This window comes from Oncorhynchus kisutch, linkage group LG23, assembly GCF_002021735.2.
Source record: "Oncorhynchus kisutch isolate 150728-3 linkage group LG23, Okis_V2, whole genome shotgun sequence".
Taxonomy (NCBI): domain Eukaryota; kingdom Metazoa; phylum Chordata; class Actinopteri; order Salmoniformes; family Salmonidae; genus Oncorhynchus; species Oncorhynchus kisutch.
Window position 1 is genome coordinate 35,732,256 of NC_034196.2, and position 23,707 is coordinate 35,755,962.

The 23,707-nt window shown below is 41.5% G+C and overlaps 1 protein-coding gene across 2 annotated transcripts; it reads left to right on the plus strand.

Moving 5' to 3' along the window:
* The first annotated feature begins 2,425 nt into the window (after positions 1-2,425).
* On the plus strand, positions 2,426-18,419 carry smarcb1b (SWI/SNF related BAF chromatin remodeling complex subunit B1b). 2 transcript variants are annotated; one of them, XM_020457709.2, is made up of 10 exons: positions 2,426-2,556; positions 3,261-3,372; positions 3,695-3,803; positions 4,352-4,489; positions 6,981-7,108; positions 9,551-9,717; positions 13,828-14,018; positions 15,152-15,163; positions 16,033-16,164; positions 17,735-18,419. In XM_020457709.2, the coding sequence occupies exons 1-10, from the start codon at positions 2,473-2,475 to the stop codon at positions 17,772-17,774; spliced, it is 1,113 nt and encodes a 370-aa protein (XP_020313298.1). In that variant the 5' UTR covers positions 2,426-2,472; the 3' UTR covers positions 17,775-18,419. The 2 variants fall into 2 exon arrangements, with proteins under 2 accessions (XP_020313298.1, XP_020313299.1); XM_020457710.2 differs by lacking the exon at positions 15,152-15,163.
* The last annotated feature ends 5,288 nt before the right edge of the window (positions 18,420-23,707 follow it).

Genomic DNA, 23,707 nt, shown 5'->3' on the forward strand with positions numbered 1-23,707 from the left:
CAAACTTTAAACAACACTTTTTATGGATATCTTTAAGAAATGGCTTTCTTCTTGCCACTCTTCCATAAAGACCAGATTTGTGCAATATACGACTGATTGTTGTCCTATGGACAGAGTCTCCCACCTCAGCTGTAGATCTCTGCAGGTCATCCAGAGTGATCATGGGCCTCTTGGCTGCATCTCTGATCAGTCTTCTCCTTGTATGAGCTGAAAGTTTAGAGGGACGGCCAGGTCTTGGTAGATTTGCAGTGGTCTGATACTCCTTCCATTTCAATATTATCGCTTGCACAGTGCTCCTTGGGATGTTTAAAGCTTGGGAAATCTTTTTGTATCCAAATCCGGCTTTAAACTTCTTCACAACAGTATCTAGGACCTGCCTGGTGTGTTCCTTGTTCTTCATGATGCTCTCTGCGCTTTTAACGGACCTCTGAGACTATCACAGTGCAGGTGCATTTATACGGAGACTTGATTACACACAGGTGGATTGTATTTATCATCATTAGTCATTTAGGTCAACATTGGATCATTCAGAGATCCTCACTGAACTTCTGGAGAGAGTTTGCTGCACTGAAAGTAAAGGGGCTGAATAATTTTGCATGCCCAATTTTCCAGTTTTTGATTTGTTAAAAAAGTTTAAAATATCCAATAAATGTCGTTCCACTTCATGATCGTGTCCCACTTGTTGTTGATTCTTCACAAAAAATACAGTTTTATATCTTTATGTTTGAAGCCTGAAATGTGGCAAAAGGTCGCAAAGTTCAAGGGGGCCGAAAACTTTCGCAAGGCACTGTATATACTAGATGACTAAAAGGGGGCGCTGTTTTCAAGTCACAACACCTCCATCTTAGCACTCCTCCACGCAAAAACTTTTTTAAGCTATAGAAATGCATGTATACAAGTATAATTTTTGAAAGTTATAATGTTACTGCCCCAACTACAACAACAAAAATACTTAAATAGAGGTAATTCTGTTCTTGAAACATTGAATTGAAATACTGTAGAATTCCATTAATTCCTATGGAGCAGGGGATTCCAAACTTTTTCAATTGGGGTCCCCCTTCTAGCATTGGCGAGTCACATCAATGCCTATGTAGATATCAATAATAAGCATCGTCATAGACTACACCACTGGTGTCATCCTTACCTCCAAGCATTTATTCAAATTGGATAATCTTTGGATACCGACAGCAGTCGCACCGTTGGAAGACATAGTTTGAACTGTAGTTTACAAAAGCCTATTCCTACTCTTTTCCCGCGAACCAGCAAACACATTTGGTGTGTCATCATAGTGGTCTTTGACTTGTGGTCAGACTCGCTCAGGTGCAGTGGTGTAAAGTACTTAAGTAAAAATACTCTTAATAAGTACAACCAAAGTCATTTTTTGGTGTATCTCTACTTTACTTTAATCTTTATATTTTTGACAACCTTTACTTTTACTTCGCTACATTCCTAAAGAAAAGAATGTACTTTTTACTCCTTACATTTTCCCTGACACCCAAAAGTACTCGTTTACATTTAGAATGTTAAGCAGGACAGGATAATTGTTCACGCTCTTCTACTGCCTCTGATCTGGCAGACTCACTAAACACAAATGCTTCGTTCGTAAATTGTGTCTGAGTGTTGAAAATCGTGTTGTCTGGTTTGCTTAATATAAGACAATTGAAATAATTTATACTTTTGATACTTGAGTACATTTAAAACCAACTACTTTTAGACTTTTATTCAAGTAATATTTTACCGGGTGACTTTTTTTTAAAGGTATCTTTACTTTTACTCAAGTATGAAAATTGGGTACATTTTGTACCACTGCTCAGGTGGAACAAACTTAAATTTGCTTATTTTTTCAATGCTGATTTGAATGTCATTGAGAAAACAGGAAAGTGTCAAATATATTTTTTCTCACAAATATCCTTTCCGAATTTAAATGTCATCCTCGAAGTAAATCATCTAGTTTTTCAAAAGTATCTGTAATCTGATTACAATATTTCTGATGGTAATGTAACGGGTTACAGTTTTTTTTTTTTTTTTACAGCACACCATAATATTACAATGTCAATTACCCTATAAAGGCATGATCTGTGCTTTTACACATTAGATTGATGTTCATTTTGTTCAGGTGTAGTTTATGAGGGGTAAATATGAGAGGAATATTGGAGGAAGAAGGCTAGTCTACTGTCCGAAATTGACAATCACCCAAAGACAGCTGACACTACAAAGAATCAGTCACAGATGCACAAGTTTCATTAGACCACCAACTCTCCACAAAGGTGGTAGATACATTTATTTTAAAATAATGTTTGGCAAACATTTTATCACCGGTCAAATGCCAGGTTATAGACCATAGAAATACAGTTTTTATATGTTTTATCTTGTCTTCACAAGACATCGCACCTTGGCGCCGAACTGACACTTTTAAACACGGCAGTTTGAGCATGCGCTGTGGAGCTTTGTTACTAGCTAGCTACTGTAAAAATGGCGTTAAGCAAAACCTTTGGGCAGAAACCGATTAAATTTCAGTTAGAGCAAGATGGAGACTTTTATATGGTTGGATCAGAGGTATGTATGAGCTGTATGATAACGGGAATATTTAGCTGTCAACACAGCGTACTGGCAGCCAGCATTTTGGCCATCATCAGCCTGTGCCATTGCATTGTTGTGTCTGTTCTGAAAGCTAACGTTAGCAGCTAGCTAGCCAGAGCACAAACTAGCTAACATCCCGCTTTGCATAATTAACTATGTCTAGCTAGCTAACGTTAGTTCACTACCACGGTCAATATTGCATGCAGTTATAGTGTAGCCTATGAGAATGCTGTGTATTGTAGTAGAAAGCACAAAATCAACTGAGCGCACCATTGACCCATTCAATCGACAAAACTCCTTTCTATCAAGCTAACGTTAGGTATTGTTGTGACCGTCTGGAGTTGTGCGCTGGGTGGTTCTCTCCCAACATTGTTCATTTAAAAACTCCAAACAGCTACTCTCTGCCCATATTATAGTCAAACACTATTGGAGATATGAATCATAGGCAGAAACAAGATCTAGCTAACTAAAGTAGACAACTGTATACATAGCAACTAACAAGCCTACTCAACTCCACGATGTACAATCGTAAATCGTTGAGTTTCGTCGGCTAACTAGCTACGTGCTCAGTCACTACTTGGCTACATGACGTGTAAGGGCTTCGGGTTGTTTCTGGACTGTCTGGGGCCCTATACTCTACTAGTAAGTACAGAATAGCTGACTCTCTTCCTTGCTCTCAGGTTGGAAACTACCTGCGTATGTTCAGGGGCTCCCTGTATAAAAGGTACCCATCACTCTCGAGGAGGTTGGCCTCAGTAGAGGAGAGGAAGAAAATTGTAGCATCATCGCACGGTGAGTGATACGCTCTTGTCAGAAATAGCTATTTTATTGTCATCCGCACAGGTGTAGACTAACTGCTCACTTATTTGTCTTTTTTTTTTTAACAATGCAGAGTTAAAGATACATTTTTTTTTGTTGAAATAATGACACAAGGAATAATTACACGGTAAATAACAATAAAGAGTAAAAACAACATGGCTATATACAGGGAGTACCAGTACCGAGTCGATGTCCAGGGGTAGTAGGTAATTGATGTTGCTATGTACATCTAGGTAGGGGTAAAGTGAGTTGGTGCAAAAAGTATTAACACAACACATGGTTACATAACTTTTAGCCACAAGTGTGACTCTGCTGAAGGCCTCCGAATGTGAAGAGATTTTCGAGGGGAACGATGAGAAGTACAAAGCTGTTTCCATCAGCACAGAACCACCGGCCTACCTCAGGTGATGCCTCCTTGTTATCTGCATTTACATGTTTTACATTTGAGTCATTTAGCAGACACTCTTATCCAGAGCAACTTACACTAGTGAGTGGATACATTTTCATACCTTTCATACTGGTCCCCTGTTGGAATAGAATCCACAACCCTGGTGTTGCAAGCACCAAGCTCTACCAACTGAGCTGGATGGGAGGATTTTTTTTGTATTTATTTAACCATTATTTAACTAGGCATGTCAGTTAAGAACAACTTCTTATTTACAATGATGGCCTAGGTACAGTGGGTTAACTGCCTTGTTCAGGGGCAGAATGACAGATTTTTACCTTGTCAGCTCGGGGATATGATCTAGCAACCTACTGGCCCAAAGCTCTAACCACTGGGCTACCTGCCACCCCAATTGCATAAGAGTCCTGCATAACATCTAGTGCATGACAATATTGGCTACCAAATTTTGGGAGTATGTATGCAAAATGTGCCTTTTCAAGCTACCTACAGGCACCTTGGCGTGTGAACAAATTTTCAAAAGTCCCTACTTCTCTCTGTCCATCTCAGGGAGCAGAAGGGGAAGAGGAACAGCCAGTGGGTCCCCACACTGCCCAACAGCTCCCACCACCTGGACGCTGTTCCCTGCTCCACCACCATCAACCGCAACCGCATGGGCCGCGACAAGAAGAGGACCTTCCCCCTGTGGTGAGGAAAGCCCACCCACATTGGCCAGTGTTTGTGGATGTATTCATATAAATACAGCCACAAATAAACTTTGATTGCTTGTGTGCCATTTATATAGGCGTGCCCTTTATTTTTTATAATCTTTACATTTTTCACATTTTAAAATCCTATATATATATAAATAAATAAAATACAGTCCAACTTTCACATCTATAAATTTGAGTTCATAATTACGTAACATCATTTTAAGATGTGTCCATTTCTAATTTTTAGTTATTTTTTGATTTATTAAAAAAATTGTTAGATCAAAAAGTTGTTTTATAGTCTTAATGCATCTTGTCTTCCAAATTGAGAAACATTGCTGCATTTTTCAGGCCAGGTTAGGCTCTGACACTTGTGGAACTGTCTTTCTACTCTTTTTCTCATTGACCACTGCAAGGTCATTTCTACATTTCCCTTGTGAAAATAAGCCTTCAGAAAAGTCCCGATATGTCCACACGAGATGATGAATCTCAGATCTGCTTGCTCAACGGCTCTCATCAGTGAATGGATGACTGCATAGCCGTAGTCATTATGGGGAACCTTCAGAGTGTGGGAAAATGTAAGGGATGGTTCAGTCGCACTCTATCAACCTCCTGCTCTCAAGCTATTTGGGGTTCAGGAGATGCAGTCTGAGACAGAGGTCATCCAGGGTCACTGGGACTCCTCTGGTTTTTACATTCCGTAGAGTTGCTCGTTCATCATCAGCTGCTTTTCTGATGGTTTTCCAGAAAGCAACCACTATCTCCTGTCCTGACATGACCGTCTATGAAAACATCCCTCCCTCTCTCCCCTGTCCCACAGCCCACTTGTCTAGATCACACAAGCATTTCATTGTGTGACTGGAACTTATCAAAACACATCTGTTTATACAGGGGCACTTCTTGCTGACCTTGAAAGATGGAGGCTTTTAAGTGCCGTTGCCATGTTTTCAACAGGCATGGTCTCTGACCGTAGTTCTTGTTTTCATGTCTGAATTGCAAGGCAGCCATCTTTGTTTAGTTGCTGTTTGCATTTGTAACTACGGTTTAGATAATAAATAGGGAAGTACATACTCAATTATGTTAGACTCTTGTTTATCTGATGGTAGAAAGGTTCGTTTTGTAATAGGACACCCTTAACTTGTGAAATGTAGGCCTAAATAACAAAATTATTTGAACAAACAAAGAGTGATGCAAACTGGGTGAATAAACAGTGATGCCTTTTCACCTTGTATAGCCTAAGTTGCTAAGGTAACCGGGTGGGATAATAAACAACACTTGTTTACTTCGGAGGTCTACCACTTCTGTGGGTTTTGAATCCTTTTTAAAAGAATGTAGACCTAGTATCACTTTCCCAGCTAGGTTGTCAACATTTGACACAGTCTCCAAAAGGCCTATACAATGCTAGAAATCACATCTTTTTTTTCAAGACCTTGAAAACGACGTAAGCATGTCTGGCTCAAAGCATTGCTCCTTTTGCTGTGGTTTTGGTGAGACCCATCTTGTGGCTTCTCTAGTGAACATCTCTCCTTTCTCTGGCACAGATGTGATCTGTTGAACAGTGCATGTTGTGCATGCTGCACTCTGAATTTTAGTGTTGATGGACATCTACTCTGGGAAATACAGTCTACAAATCAGTAGAGCAGACAGATCCCTGAATCTTTCACAGTCCACCCAATTGGGCAGGACAATCAAATTTTCCATTGTTGAATTAAGCAATAAGACACGAGGGTGTATATGACCAATATACCACGGCTAAGGGCTGTTCTTACGCATGATGCAAAGCAAAGTGCCAGGATACAGCCCATAGCCGGAGTATATTGGCCATATACCACAAACCTCTGACGTGCCTTATTACTATTATAATCTGGTTACCAACGTAATTAGAGCAGTAAAAATACATGTTTTGTCATACTCGTGGTATACGGTCTGATATACCACGGCTGTCAACCAAACAGAATTCAGGGCTTGAATCACCCAGTTTATAATTTATCGTTTTATTAGGATCCACATTAGATGATGTCTGCTAATATTCCTGGGGTCCAACACAGAACTTAAAAGACTTTACTCGAATGCGTAGACTACTACCCTGGCCAATTCTTCTATTGTTGTCAAGCCATACATATGGTTAGCATGACAAATGAACAAACACCGAAAGAAGTTGGCTAATGTACAAACAGACTAGACCACCAGGCTAGTAGAATGCTGACAGAGAGACAAAGAATTCCCATATGATGAGCATCAATTCATCATTCCCAATGGTGTATCAAATATGGCCACCGGTGTACAATGACGCTGATTGGATTCATCTTTTGCTAACAATGACCTGCTGGAAGTGAGTAAAAGCTAAATTAGCGGTAGATTTTAGAGCCTGCTATTCACGATAAATGTCTTTAATGGGGTCTCCAATGACTGGAATGCCAACAAATGTCGTACTAACGTTTCATAGATTGTAGTTTAATCTAACGCGTTATCTTCTTCCCTCTGCAAAGCTTTGATGACCACGACCCGGCGGTGATCCACGAGAACGCGTCTCAGGCCGAGGTGCTGGTTCCCATCCGTCTGGACATGGAGATTGATGGGCAGAAGCTCAGAGATGCGTTCACCTGGAACATGAACGGTACTGCTCCACTCTCTATCCTGCTTTAGAGCAACAAAGTCTAGTTAAGGGTGTTATTCTGAAAACAACCTAAAAGGCTGTAGAATCGTTGCCTGTAACAGAACCGGCCTCAAAAGAAAGCCACACTGAATGCATCTCATTAATCTAGTGGCTTACGATAGAAGTGGGAGAAACGGACGTTAAATGAACTTAAAAAGGAAAACATCTTTCTGAGAGAAGCATTACTTGACTTACAGACTAGATCTATGAGAGAATCTAGTACGTACTGGTATTCAAGAAAGAGGAGAAGTTCCTGAGAATAGATTAAAAGGGAAGCATGTAGCTCTCGTAGTCAATATACAATTTATTGACAACCAAATGTTCCGAGACACAAAGACTACTCCATGGCTATTCTAAAAATTACAACGTTCTCATAGAGGAGTCGAATAATAGAACACCAAATACTAGCCATGGTAGGGATTGTAATCATTTAAAAAAATGGATAGAAAAGCAATTACAATTAAGTAATTGTTAAATAAACTACAACTACACTACCATTCAAGATAGGGAATGTAGTAAAATAATTATTGAACTTTATATTATTTAAAAAATGGATAAGATGCTATTAGAAGAAAGGATAAATAACGAATTTGAACACAGGTACTCAACATGGTAGAGATAAGAATAGCAAACAAAAGACATAAGGCACGGTATGTGTGGATGTATTGTGATGGAAGGTGTGTTTTTGTGTTTGGGAAAAGTGTGGCATTAAGTGAGTAAGAAAGGAAACGGTTGTTTATCCCAGAACCAATGTATGTCTGTGAGCAGGGGTTGCGAGAGAGAGCATACAATTTTGTGCAGATGAGGGATATACATTTTTAAATAAATTATACATCTACGTTATTTATTTTCCTATCATGATGGAACGGTCCCTGATGGACGAGCATACTATACAAGGAAATTCTCAAACTGCTAATGAGAACCTTGATGACTTTGTCCCTAGCCGGTGGGTATTCCACCCAGGTAGTGGCAGTGCTGGCAACACTAGCTGCAGTAACCCATGGGGAGGGGGTCACACTCGGACAATCAGAGAGGGAGCAAATTATTGTGGCCCTGGCGGTACAAAATAATCAAAAGGTTTGACTGCTCAGAGATGCTTGGGAAAATGGTCACAACAGGCGTGTGTGTGTGTGTGTCAGGTGAAGGGGGTGTATCTGATCTCCATCAACTAGGACATGACATTGGTTAATCAAATCTCCCCATTCTTGCCAATTTTGCTCAATCTTGCATGCTTTCTCAAACAGCTGTAACTGTATATGCATTCATAAATCAAGTCCTTTCTTGAGTTGGGCTCTGGGATGTAACAACTGTTGAGCATCTGAGCTTCTGGTTGATTGTGGGGGAAAGGGGTTGAGTGTGTGTATCCCACATCTGTTGCTACGGGGTAAGGATGTTAGGGACAATATAGGATGAATTACAAATATTGTTTGCTAAAATAATTGCTTGACAAAAATGTAATGCAATAGATATAGGTAACAATACTTTGAGTGAACTGTCAATAAGATATGCCGATTCTAGATTTGATTTTTGATTGGAGATGTTTGGTATGAGTCTGGAAGGAGAGTTTACACTTAGAAATGTCCTTGTTTTTGAAAGAAAAGTACATTTTATCAATTTAAAATAACATCAAATTGATCAGAAATACAGTGTAGACATTGTTAATGTTGTAAATGACTATTGTAGCTGGAAACGGCAGATTTTTAATGGAATATCTGCATAGGCGTACAGAGGCCCATTATCAGCAACCGTCACTCCTGTGTTCCAATGGCACTTTGTGTTAGCTAATCCAAGTTGATCATTTCAAAAGGCTAATTGATCATTAGAAAACCCTTTTGCAATTATCTTAGCACAGCTAAAAATGGTTGTGCTGATTTTAAAGAAGCAAGAGGACAAGTACATTAGTGTCTAATTTGAGAAACCGATGCCTCACAAGTCCTCAACACGCAGCTTCATTAAATAGTACCCGCAAACACCAGTCTCAACGTCAACAGTGAAGAGGCGACTCTGGGATGCTGGCCTTCTATGCAGAGTTGCAAAAAAAAAAGCCAGATCTCGGACTGGCCAATAAAAAGATTAGGATGGGCAAAAGAACACAGACACTGGACAGAGGAACTCTGCCTAGAACACCAGCATCCCGGAGTCTCCTCTTCACTATTGACGTTGAGACAATTACATTGTTGGAAGCTGAAATATTAAAGCTGGGGCTTCCTTCCTATCCTTGTGAACCCTTTGTTTTATGTACACTGATCTGAAGATGCATGAACATACACATAGGAAGCCTCTTCATAGAGTATTGAGATTCACCCCTGAACTCTCCAAATGTAGGAAAGTAGATGAGGAAGCCTCTTTAGACTATTGAGACTCAACCCTTCACTCTTCCACCATCCTCTCCTGCTCCTCCAGAGAAGCTGATGACCCCGGAGATGTTTGCAGAGATCCTTTGTGACGACCTGGACCTGAACCCACTGGCCTTCGTCCCGGCCATTGCCTCAGCCATCCGCCAGCAGATAGAGTCCTACCCCACAGACAGCATCCTGGACGAGCAGACCGACCAGAGGGTCATCATCAAGGTGGGTACACACACACTAGGGACTTTATAAAATCAGTTGTATATTTTTTTGCCTGATTCCGTTTAGTTTTTTTTCTGATTTTCACTCTCAAAATCACACAAGTTTGTTTTAGTCCAAAACAATGCTTAAACCACTTCACAAGACCACTTTTGATGTCTAGGAAAAATATGATATAGATTACATTTTGGGTGTAGTTACCCTTTAATGCCAGTGCCACCAGCCAGAGACCGTTGTTTGGTTAGCGGTGTTTCTGTAGCGTTCATGTAAATTGCAGAGTTTAGGAAAACAAATCTGCACTGGATTTATTCAAATAATCATGATATCACTCTTCGAGCCTGAAATATGTGATTTTTAATTTTTAAATTTTTTAACCGTTTTTAGTGAAGCTGATACTGATAGGGAAGCAAAAGTCACGATTAGCAACTATATCTGCCATTTAAAAAAAAGTATTTTATTTTTTATGAAAGAGGTGGAGAAAAGCATTAAACATGTTTTACACATTGTGCTCCAAAGGATTAACAGATACTCTGATTTCTTAACTAAATTACAAATGATTTAAGAACATTTTATTTGTGGTTTACAGGATATTCACCTCTAAATACGATAGTTAAACATGTTTAGTTTACCTTAGGTACAACTTAAAAGATGTGCATCTATGGCAGTGGATAAGAAGTATGCAAAAGTGTTTGTGCTAAACCACCACAAAGGGTGGCTGGATGAATAAATTTAAATTTGTCTCAAGTCAATCTGAAACTGCACTGTTCACAAATAAGCATTGAAATGCAGTAACATGCCATTCGTAACTAGGTGTCAGCATTTGTCTTGAGTAGATTTACTAGTGTTTACAAAGGTCAAAAGTAACACACTTTATGGCAACCTAGCAGTGAGAGTACGTTAGATCAAGCTCAAGCTAGCTGTTCATTACGACAGTGTTTCCTTACAGAAACCATGTGTACATTACACCGTAATTCAATACAAAGGTATTGGCTATAGAGTTAAACTGCAAATGTCATGCACCGATGACTGAAAACGTTTATGCAGGCAAATACTTGCCGTACTGGTTTTACTCACACATTCTAATTTAGCTAGCTCACTAATGTTAGCAACTTATCTAATCATGAATGCAAGCACATAGCCTGAATGATAGCTCTGCACCAACTGTCTTGCTTTTTGCGTATTTGTGAAAACAAACGAAATAATCCCACCAGCTAACGTAATAGGCCCAGACAGTAACTGTGTTCTTTTTTAATTTTACCCCTTTTTCTCCCCAATTTCGTGGTATCGAGTTGTTTAGTAGCTACTATCTTGTTTCATCGCTACAACTCCCGTACGGGCTCGGGAGAGACAAAGGTTGAAAGTCATGCGTCCTCCAATACACAACCCAACCAAGCCGCACTGCTTCTTAACACAGCGCACATCCAACCCGGAAGCCAGCCGCACCAATGTGTCGGAGGAAACACCGTGCACCTGGCAACCTTGGTTACCGTGCACTGCGCCCGGCCCGCCACAGGAGTTGCTGGTGCGCGATGAGTCAAGGATATCCCTACCGGCCAAGCCCTCCCTAACCCGGACGACCCTGGGCCAATTGTGCGTCGCCCCACGGACCTCCCGGTTGCGACAGAGCCTGGGCGCGAACCCAGAGTCTCTGGTGGCACAGCTGGCGCTGCAGTACAGCGAACAGTGTTCTTTTTGTATCAAGGATAATTGTTCACTTTGGCGCCAGTCCAGTGTTAGCACATAAGGGAGATGGCACATAGCAACCATTTCGAATCCCACCGTACCTTCTCCGCTATGCAGTCTGGTTTCAGAGCTGGTCATGGGTACACCTCAGCCACGCTCAAGGCCCTAAACGATATCATAAACGCCATCGATAAGAGACATTACGGTGAAGCTGTATTCATCAACCTGGCCAAGGCTTTCGACTCTGTCAATCACCACATTCTTATTTGCAGACTAAACAGCCTTGGTTTCTCAAATGATTGCCACGCCTGGTTCACCAACTACTTCTCTGATAGCGTTCTCAGCTCACTGGTCACCATAGCAGCACCCACCTGTAGCATGTGCTCCAGCAGGTATATCTCATTGGTCACCCCCGAAGCCAATTCCTCCTTTGGCCTCCTTTCTTTCCTGTTCTCTGCTGCTAATGACTGGAACGAACTGCAAAAATCACTGAAGCTGGAGACTCTCCCTCACTAGCTTTAAGCACCTGCTGTCTGAGCAGCACACAGATCATTGCATCTATAAATGGACGTTCCAACTTCCTCATACTGTATTTATTTATCTTGCTCCTTGGCACCCCATTATCTCAACTTGCACATCTACCATTCCAGTGTTTAATTGTTATATTGTAATTACTTCGCCACCATGGCCTATTTATTGCCTTACCTCCCTTATCTTACCTCAATTGCACTCACTGTATATATACTTTTATTTTATTTTTGTCTACTGTATTATTGACTGTTTGTTTATTCCATGTGTAACTCTGTGTTGTTGTATGTGTCGAACTGCTGTGCTTTATCTTGGCCAGGTCGCAGTTGTAAATGAGAACTTGTTCTCAACTAGCCTACCTAGTTAAATAAAGGTGAAATAAAAAGTTGAACAGGTTGCTAGCTAAGCTAACTACCTTGCTGGCTAGGTAGTTCCTCCACAGAGGGACTCTGTCAGTCACCATCGTGTTCTTGGTCACCTTCTTGACCAAGGCCCCCCCCCGATTGCTCAGTTTGGCCGGGCAGCCAGCTCTAGGAAGAGTCTTGGTGGTTCCAAACTTATTCCATTTAAGAATGATGGAGGCCACTGTGTTCTTGGGGACCATCAAAGCTGCAGACATTTTTTGGTACCCTTCCCCAGATCTGTGCCTCGTCACGATCCTGTCTCGGAGATCTACAGACAATTCCTTTGACCTCGTGGGTTGTTTTTTTCTCTGACATGCACTGTCAACGGTGGTACCTTTTTTATATAGACGGGTGTGTACCTTTCCAAATCATGAATGCGTACGTTTCTGTGTAGATTGAGGGGAAAAAATGTATTTAATCCATTTTAGAATAAGGCTGTAACGTGAAAAGTCAAGGCATCTGAATACTTTCCAAATGCACTTCAAGAGCTGTCGGTCAAGGCATTGATTTTTGTCAAAATAAGCTCCCCCCGCCCACTCAGCCTCTTTTCAAACTTCCTGGTAGCCATGAGAGAGAAATAACTTTTCAGAGTAACTATTCAGGACCTATAACTAAGCAAATATGATGAGGACAGGGCTGCTTGCTTGAAGTGTACTTTTGATTATTTACTTATTCAAATAAGCTGGCTGTGGCATGCTACTCACCGTCAAACCACCATGACTACTCTCCTTCACGTTGTGACCTCAATGAGCAGCTTGTTGAGCGCCCTCTTCAGGCAACCATTGAAATATAAAATGTTTAACACAAATGAGCAGACGTATAGGTTTTTGTTTATCCTATGTATATAATATCAACGCTTTTATCTGTGGAATAAAGGCCGATACAAATATTTATACGAAAGGCTAATATCGGCCGTTAATCGATTTACCCGTCGGGCTCTAATCATTCTTCAAGGTAGGCATAGGCTGCTTTATAGCGAAAGAAATGATTGACAAGGTTTTTGGGAAAGCCTTTCCATCTACCAGCAGACGGTTAGCATTATCGCTAACGGCTGCACAGGGTGATAACCAGACATACAAGCACCACAAACACACACAGATGGGCATTCCTGTGCCCTTTCAGAAAGTTACAGGAAAATACAAATAACTTATTCATTTTGTTCATGTCTTATGATTAACTTTGGCAAATTTAATGACTTTTCTAAGTTGACTATTTAGTTAAACATTTTTGAATGTTCCGGTTTAATGTCTGAATTTCCTTGTCCGCGTTTTCCGCAATGTGGATTTTATAGGGACACACACACACACACACACACACACACACACACACACACACACACACACACACTTCACTGCTGCAAAGGTCAAAGACTATCTCAATAGTAATTTCCAGTGTCTGCATTTGGCCCATGTGACAAAGAGGGGTCTCAAACTGGCGGGAAACATCACTCGGATACATACTGTATCTCTTAAACTGTTTGTGTGTGTGTGCGCCTCAGTTGAATATCCACGTGGGGAACATCTCCTTGGTGGACCAGTTTGAGTGGGACATGTCGGAGAGGGAGAACTCTCCGGAGACGTTTGCCCTCAAGCTGTGCTCCGAGCTGGGCCTGGGAGGAGAGTTTGTCACCACCATCGCCTACAGCATCCGTGGCCAGCTCAGCTGGCACCAGAGGACATACGCCTTCAGGTAACACACACACACACACACACACAGGACACCCTCCCAGACCAGAACCTTCACACACTCATGCTCGTTCAGACATATTAATGTCCTATGCGTTGCCTGGAGTACTGATGGAATTGAAAGTTGAAGTGGTAGAAATACCTGTCCACATTCTGCTTGCAGTGTCTTTATCACAACACCCACCAACATTTTTCAGCATAAACACAGCATTTTCCAGAGTCTCATTCTGTCCTGTAGAATACGTCTTAAATACTCAAGATGTGTGGTCGCCTGCGTCATGGAGCGTTGCTGGTATAAGGCCAGAACGCATTTAGTTCACCTCATGTTACTATGTTCTGTGCTCTTTTAAGATGAACTGTATCTCACAGTGACATGGACTGGGGTCAGTTTAAGGTGTTTGTGTGTGCAGGGTTTAACAGTTGGCTGCATACCTGTGACTCACAAAGTGGATTTAGATTTCAAACACACAGACTGCCTGCGTCCTGTTTACATCACTGAGTACACAAACACACACACATCCATTATTTACAAGCATGAGTACCATGTGTTTTCCCACCAAAACAAAAACCTTGCTACCCCCTCATCTGTTCAAGTAGTACTCTTCAGCCATTTGAACCCTGAAACAGTTCCTTTTAGCGTGTAATGGCATTTGTTTTACAAATTGAAATATCTTAACGTTGTATAGGTTTTCCCCCTGCCAGTGACAGACATACAGCCCTTTTGTTTGTGTATGTGCTCCTCCCCCACTCTGCCTTGCATGGTTTGTCTCATCCCATCAGCTTGGCTCAGTTCATTTGGGACTTTTGGATCATTTGGGACCTACTTATCAATCAGTGTTGGGCACAATTCCATTTCACTAATGGTGATTTCATGAAATGAACTGGAAAAAGCACATTTAACAAATTGAGAAATGGCAGATTTTTTATTGGTATTTGTAAACGATTGACATTCGATTGGTTTCGGTTTTGAGCCCAACCCTGATGCCAATGCTTTTCAAGTCATTTCAAGCCATTGATTGTGTGTAAATGGGAAATGAGGAGTTTAGCTAACATCGTCATCATCATGGCTTTTTTTGTTTTGCATTGCAAATTAATTCTCTTTTCTACTCTCTCCCCCCACTTGTCTGTCCCTTATAGGTCTGATTTCAGGTCAATATGCTTTTGAATTACTTGAACTACCCCCCCTCTTCCCCAAGCTTAACCCTCTACTACCCACCCACGTTCTCTTGACACGGTCTGCCCTGGGAAGCTGAGTACATTTACACTTTTTATCTCTTTCTCTCTCTCGCCTGTTTCCTTAACTTTGCAGGACACGCCCCCCCCAAAGTATGGAAACTATATGAATTGTTTATGAAGAGTAAAACCAATGAAGTTGTATGAGGTATTCTGTTTCTGCCAAGTCAGGGAAAACTGTAGTTATCACTGTTGGTTTGTCTACAAACTGCAGTCTGCACATAGAATGGAAAGGATAGTCAAGTACTGTGTGGCTTATTGTCACTACATAGGGAGAGGTTCAGAAATCCAGGAAGTATCTGACAAAACGGTTCCACGGGTGCCTTCCTATCTATTGTCCTAGGTCTTAATTTGTCAAATTGAAATTGAATGTGTTATTTTGGAATCCCGTTTACCAGGTGGAATAATGTTTTGTAGACATTTTGACTAGAGGTACGTAAAATGCTGTAGTGGTCCGAGCAGCTTTTGATTGATGGCTGCTTTATGACTGTTTCAATGCTTTGGTTAAGTGTGCTTTGCTTTTCTACTTTTACATGGCATCTTGGGCGTGAAAAAAATACATGGTAGAAATAAGTTCCAGTAAGTCACATTTTTGTCCCTTTGTATGTCTATTCCTCATCAAAATGGGACTAACCCACGAGCGACAACGTTTTTTTTTTTCTCCCCAAGATGCCTCTTATTTGCTCTTCTACTTCTTCAACACACCATGACTGCAGCATGTCCCATCCTGGGCGCTCTCTTCCTCGTTTGTCTTTGATTTCCTGTCGCTCTGTCATTTCCTGCAGTGAGAATCCCTTGCCTACGGTGGAAATCGCCATCCGCAACACAGGCGACGCTGACACATGGTGCCCCCTGCTGGAGACCCTGACAGACGCAGAGATGGAGAAGAAGATCAGGGACCAGGACAGGAACACTAGGTAATAGAGAGATGGCCTGCCATTCAAAACCTGACAGGAATGCCAGCTAATAGAGAGAGAGATGGCCTGCCATTCAAAACCTGACAGGAATGCCAGCTAATAGAGAGAGAGATGGCCTGCCATTCAAAACCTGACAGGAATGCCAGCTAATAGAGAGAGAGATGGCCTGCCATTCAAAACCTGACAGGAATGCCAGCTAATAGAGAGAGAGAGATAGATGGCCTGCCATTCAAAACCTGACAGGAATGCCAGCTAATAGAGAGAGAGATGGCCTGCCATTCAAAACCTGACAGGAATGCCAGCTAATAGAGAGAGAGAGATAGATGGCCTGCCATTCAAAACCTGACAGGAATGCTAGCTAATAGAGAGAGAGAGATGGCCTGCCATTCAAAACCTGACAGGAATGCCAGCTAATAGAGAGAGAGAGATGGCCTGCCATTCAAAACCTGACAGGAATGCCAGCTAATAGAGAGAGAGAGATAGATGGCCTGCCATTCAAAACCTGACAGGAATGTCAGCTAATAGAGAGAGAGAGATGGCCTGCCATTCAAAACCTGACAGGAATGCCAGCTAATAGAGAGAGAGAGATGGCCTGCCATTCAAAACCTGACAGGAATGCCAGCTAATAGAGAGAGAGAGATGGCCTGCCATTCAAAACCTGACAGGAATGCCAGCTAATAGAGAGAGAGAGAGAGAGAGAGAGAGAGAGAGAGAGAGAGAGAGAGAGAGAGAGAGAGAGAGAGATGGCCTGCCATTCAAAACCTGGGTTCTTTCTCAATTCATCTTTCCTTTCGATTCCTCGCATCCTCTCTACTTGCTTACTTCTCAAAACCCCTTGGAGAAGAAGGTTCGAGGGGAGAGACCTTGGACCTTCTACAGTTGAGAAGGAGGTGAGGAGATGGGAGGACTCGCAGAAAGACATTGACATAGAGCCTTCCTCTATGACTAGCGCCCTCTCCCCGTCTCTATGTCCACTGCTATAGAATGGCTTAAAGGAATCCTATGCTCAAGTTTCCTTTTTTGTTCATTTAGTCCAAATAATTGTGTATGTCATCAATGAGGTTTTCAAGATAGAACACGCATCATGAGTTTTTGCTCTGTACTGTTCTGTAACTTGAAAACTTGACTGCTGACATGCACCATTTTTGGGGGGATTGTATTAATGAACAAAACACTCAAATATGTTTTTAGTGTGTAGTATTCCTTTTAATGGGCGAAGGAGCATTGTAGTGGAACTTATTAGAACTCACCTTGTCCTCTAGGAAGAAATCATTAAAGAAAGTGGGCTGCCCAAACGTTACAGAGACAGACCAGTAAACTGGAAGGTTGAGGAAGAGACCACGAGATGGTTTTGCCTCAAAATCAGACACATTGCTTTTGGTCTGCACCACTATTTGAAAACTGATCTGGGCAAAACCCGTCAGTTTCTAATTTGTAATAGGGCATCTGGTCAGCAGTATGTCAGCCCCTGTCCTACGTCATCAGATTCCCCATTTAAGAATCTTCTCTATTCATCCAGCCGATTTGCCATCGACCACATAATAACCTATTCCATGTGTTTTCCTTTCAGACGAATGAGACGACTTGCCAACACTGCCCCTGCCTGGTAGAGAGAAGCAGCAGTAAGCTACTACAGAGCCTCTGGTCAACAAATGGTCAACCCCAATGGGCCCTCTGAGAGACACACACAAACTCAACAATAGACATTCCACTGGTCCCTTCTTACAGCCCCCATAATGTTAACCAAACTCTATGCCTGGCTGTCATGTCCTCTGGACACTGATCCAGGACCATTGTCACATACCTAACTCCATTAATTACAATAATTACATTTGATCCAGGAACAGGGACTTTTGTTGAAGGAGCCTTATCCATTTCTATTGCCCAATCCAAGCCCCTGTAGTGGTTCAAGCCGCTACTCATCTCTGATGAGACGAGGTGGTAAATGAAAGGTGCCATGGGTAGAGTGTATGGATCCATATGAAATGTAGCCTTTGTTGTTTCTACAGACTCACAATCTAAGTGAGCTCAAACTGTAATACTGCTTTGGTGCACTCGTATCCCTCTTGATGGACGATGCAGATGGATGACTGACTGTCCGTTTTAATAGAAACTAATGTTACACTCGAGCAGACTCAACTCTTGCAAATAATGTAAACTTATGTATTGTGCTTTCTTTTTGTAAAGGTGCTGATACTTTTAGTCAACGTTTTTGTTTTGTTTCCTTTTTTAATAAAATGCCATAGACTTCGTTACAGATGTAGTTTGTTGCTCTACAATCGTCAACAGTGGGCTATTATTCATTGTCACTGTGAGGTACTTAAAGTAGATTTGCTTCAGTCTGTGTGGCTTTAAGGCCAGCGAGTCGATTCTGTTTCTCTTCAGTTCACTCAAGCTCTTCCTTGTGACCTAATCTCCCATACCGAAGTGCTGAATCTGCATGGTTTCTTGGTTAAACATACTTTTAACTCTGGTTCAGTTTAATCAGCTTAAACGGGGACTAATCTCTACACTCACACTTTTCACATTTGAGATATTGTGTTCTCAGGGTAAGATTTTCCAGTGTGTCCCTTTGAAATTCAAGATGGCATATCTTTTATACGGTCCAGCAATTGGAGATCGTTCACATGAAACTGAAAAGATTAACGAAAAACCACAATCCTTTGGCAACCGATCCCATTTCTTTCATTGGTGGCAGTGTTGGCACTGATAAATGAGCTGTAAGGGCTGTTTGAGATTTGGATGTTCCTGTGTGTCATTCACCACATTGTAAGTTTCATGCTAAACTACAAGAAATCACACTAGTATGCTCTTGACATGCCTCCAAGGGCATTGTAAATGCATTTGAGTATCTCTCCAGATTAATTTTACATAAATGTGGAGAAAAACTACTTTACTAGCTGTGTTTGTTAAAGAATAGACCAGCCGGTAACACAACATTAACGCTAATGGGTATAATGCATTGTGGGTATAATGCATTGTCATACTTGTCATAAACATGTATGACCCCCCCCCCCCCCCCTTTCAATGTCTTGTACTGACTAAAGAACTGCCATTTTGAAACAGTATTGCCACATAATATAAGCCATATGACATAAATGCTCATAATGTACATGCTTATAACGCATTATACCTGTCCACTTCATTAGCAACAAACGGGTATGTGAATTAATATGAATAATGAAGAAGCATCTTTCTGTAACTGGCATTAAAAGCCTCGTAACACGGGCAAAAAAACATTTCTGCTCAGAGTAGTTGGAAGTGGGGTCTTTCCTGTGTCTTGTATCCCCTATGGGTCCTCCTAATCTAGGCCATGGAGTTCCCCTACTGACTTCATACCCCACAGACAGGATGGCTCTTATTGGAACCATCATTCAGCATCTGGGGGCTCAGATTCCTACTGTATGCTTGATTGGTTGAAGCAGACCACAAAAGGATGACAGATCCATGACTAATGCTTGCCTAAGCAAAACACAAAGAAAGAAAGAACCCCATCAAACTCATAGGAAGTAATCTGAATCTGGTTTGGGGAAAATGGTTACATCGCTAGTTCCGAAAACCATCTGTTTCACTCAAAACATTGAAAATTGACACTCGTTTAGCTACAAGCAGCTACGTTGGACATGGCTTAACAATTTAGTGAGCACCATGAGAACTGTGAGAAATAAATGTTTTGGAATGATTAAAACAACATCCATTGAAATAAATGTTATTCCCCAAAGTATCTACTGTAACTGCACATTGCCGAACTTTTAGGAACTTGGCAACGTCCTCTTGCCGCCTGAATAATGCATGTATAAAATAGCAGAGGTTAGGGGTCGTGTGTATGTGTCTGAGCCAGTACAGGCTTGCTTCATCCTCGGGCTGCGTTCCTCCTGCTCGACATGCAGATATGATTCTCTCTTCAGTGTCACCATAAGGACAAGTGCAGGATGCTAGCAATAACTCGGGTTCTCTTCTAAAGGAGTATCTCCTTGTGATGCTCCACAGTGACTGTCACAGAGAGTGATGAGGGGTGAAGGGGACACTGAAGGTGAAGTATTGTAGTTTATGTTGTTTCAGTGCCTTTTCTTTCCATATTCCCTTCTGGAGACATTACTAATGAAAGAATCTGGACTGCATTGTGAAATTCTGTAAAAACTGATCTACACTGAGTATACAAAACATTGGGACCACCTTCTCTTTCCATGACATAGACTGAGCATGTGAATCCATGTGAACACTATGATCCCTTATTGATGTCACCTGTTAAATCCACTTCAATCAGTGTGGAGGAGACTGGTTAAAGAAGGATTTTAAAGCATTGAGACATGGATTGTGTATGTGTGCCATTCAGAGGGTGAATGGGCAAAACGAAAGATTTAAGTGCCTTTTGAATGGGGTACAGCAGTAGGTACCAGGCGCACCGATTTGAGTGTGTCAAGAACTGCAACGCTGCTGGGTTTTTCACATTCAACAGTTTCCCGTGTGTATAAAAAATGTTCCACCACACAAAGGACATCTAGCCAACTTGACACAACTGTGGTAAGCATCCTTGTGGAATGCTTTTGACACCTTGTAGTCCATGCCCCGATGAATGGAGGCTGTTCTGAGGGCCAAATCCAACTTTATTTGTCACAAGCGCTGAATACAAGTGTAGACTTTACTGTGAAATGCTTACTGACAAGCCCTTAACCAACAGTGCAGTTCAAGAAGAGTTAAGAAAATATTTACCAAGTAGACTAAAATAAAAATAACAATAACGAGGCTATATACAGGGGGCACTGTTACCGAGTCAGTGTGCGGGGGTACAGGTTAGTTGAGGTAATTTGTACATGTAGGGGGTTTATTTTTATTTTTTTATTTCACCTTTATTTAACCAGGTAGGCTAGTTGAGAACAAGTTCTCATTTGCAACTGCGACCTGGCCAAGATAAAGCATAGCAGTGTGAACAGACAACACAGAGTTACACATGGAGTAAACAATTAACAAGTCAATAACACAGTAGAGAAAAAAAAAAGGGGAGTCTATATACATTGTGTGCAAAAGGCATGAGGAGGTAGGCGAATAATTACAATTTAGCAGATTAATAACACTGGAGTGATAAATGATCAGATGGTCATGTACAGGTAGAGATATTGGTGTGCAAAAGAGCAGAAAAGTAAATAAATAAAAACAGTATGGGGATGCGGTAGGTAAAAATGGGTGGGCTATTTACCGATAGACTATGTACAGCTGCAGCGATCGGTTAACTGCTCAGATAGCAGATGTTTGAAGTTGGTGAGGGAGATAAAAGTCTCCAACTTCAGCGATTTTTGCAATTCGTTCATGACTGTAAGGCATTACAGGGGTGAAGTGACTATGCATAGATAATTAACAGCGAGTACCAGCAGTGTACAAAAGGGAGGGGGTGTCAATGTAAATTGTCAGGTGGCGATTTTATTAATTCTTCAGCAGTCTTATGGCTTGGGGGTAGAAGCTTGCCGTGCGGTAGCAGAGAACAGACTACAGACTACAACTTTGGTGACTGGAGTCTTTGACAATTTTATGGGCCTTCCTCTGACACTGCCTAGTATATAGGTCCTGGATGTCAGGAAGCTTGGCCCCAGTGATGTACTGGGCCATACGCATTACCCTCTGTAATGCCTTACAGTCAGATGCTGAGCAGTTGCCATACCAGGCGGTGATGCAACCGGTCAGAATGCTCTTGATGGTGCAGGTGTAGAACCTTTTGAGGATCTTTCAGTCTCCTGAGGGGGAAAAAGTTTTGTCGTGCCCTCTTCATTACTGCCTTGGTATGTTTGGACCAAAGGGGGGTGCAACTGAATATTAGGAAAGTGCTCCTAATGTTTTGTACACAGTGTATATTAGAAATCTGTAGAAACCTAGTTTTGTGCTTTATAATTTTTTGCTGTACAGTGTGGACTCAAATGATTTTTTTGAACTGTCCAAAACCAACACTATCTCGCAAGGCACCAAACCTCCTCCCTTTCCCTCCCCATCTGACCCATCAGTTATCCACCTCAGTGCATTGTTGTATTCATATCCAAATCTTACAAGGGGCCTTTGGCAATCCTTGTAAGCCCTTGCAGTCACCGCCTAATGAGAGAGCTCAGCCACTATAAACGTATTGAGGAAAAGACATTGAAGTTTAAGGAAAGTGAAAAGAGTGAAGGAATGGCTTGTATTGAGAGCATCTGCTTGTTCTCCTGCTGCCCACATCAAAGGAGGAGGGGTATTTACTGTAAGGCACATATGGATAATAAAAGAAAGGACGCTTCAATTAATTTCTGGTGTCTGTCAGGTTCTGTCCACCACTTTTCCATTGTGTGTATGTGTGAGTTAGGCTAATCCTTTCAACTACCGTTTATCATCTTTTCAACCCCCACTCTGTTTTGTTCATGGCAGAAGGTTTTAGTTAACAGGGAAGAATACTGTCAGAATACAGGTTTACAATTATTCAACTCAACCTCGCTCTGCGATGGCCGCAAAGTTGAAGTAATAGTCTCTTTTTTTGGACTTCCTGCAGCTTTCAAAATGCCAAGTGACATCATCCCACACAGAGATGATAGGGATTTAGGGGAGAGTGGGGTAAATTCAGCCAAAAGGTTAAGTTGAGTCAGCCTTGTTTTTGCAAAAACCATTTGATCAAATATTTAGGAAGACGTCATCATTTCAAGGAGTCTGTGAAGGAAAAACATGGAACAAGTGGTAAGCAAGTTAGGTAAAAACAAAAAAAAGTCAAATTAGTGTTTTAGAGGTTTCACGATGCATGTATCTAAACCAAAGTAGATCATTTTAAGAGTGTTCTATATATCAGTTGGGGTCCTAAACCTAGTATGAAAATGCCTCTTTGTAGCTGTGTGGGCTAATATAGTCAATGTTTGCTTTGGGGTAAATTGAGCCAATGGTTAAGCCAATTGGAGTGTTTTCTTCCCAGTACCAAAGCAAGGCATTATTACTGGGATATGAGGTAACAACATGGCCTGTTTAAATTGTTAAAAAGACAAAAAAAACAATTGTGTTGAGTTGTGTTTGGGAAATAAAGATAATTGTATCTCTCAAAGTTGATTATTAGCAGAACTATCCAATCAAAACAGAGCCGTTGACACGTAACAAATTGGTGGCGTTGGGGGCTAGAGATGACATGGTTGTGGAATGTGGTCCGCACGGGGGAGGAGCACGGAACAGCCGGATTCCATTTCCAACACAGTTGAACCCGGGTTCCATTTCAACACTGTGGAGGATAGATTGGTACCAGACCTGCTTTGGCACTTAGAGGAAGAAGCCTTTGGGCCCCCAGCTCATAAACAAAAACATGAGCGCAGTCCGCATTAGTCCAGAACAATCCTTACATTGTCTGTACTTCAATATCATGCAGCTGATGCAATCCACATGTATTATGTTGCAATGATTAATAACATTACTGATACTGATCCAGCATTATACGAGACTGACATGTTAGCATTTTGTGGCACGGAATTTACGTTTTTCACAAAACACAGAATGTTACTGTATGCAAGTGTATGCAAGTGAAACATTTCATTCACAAAACAACATTTCA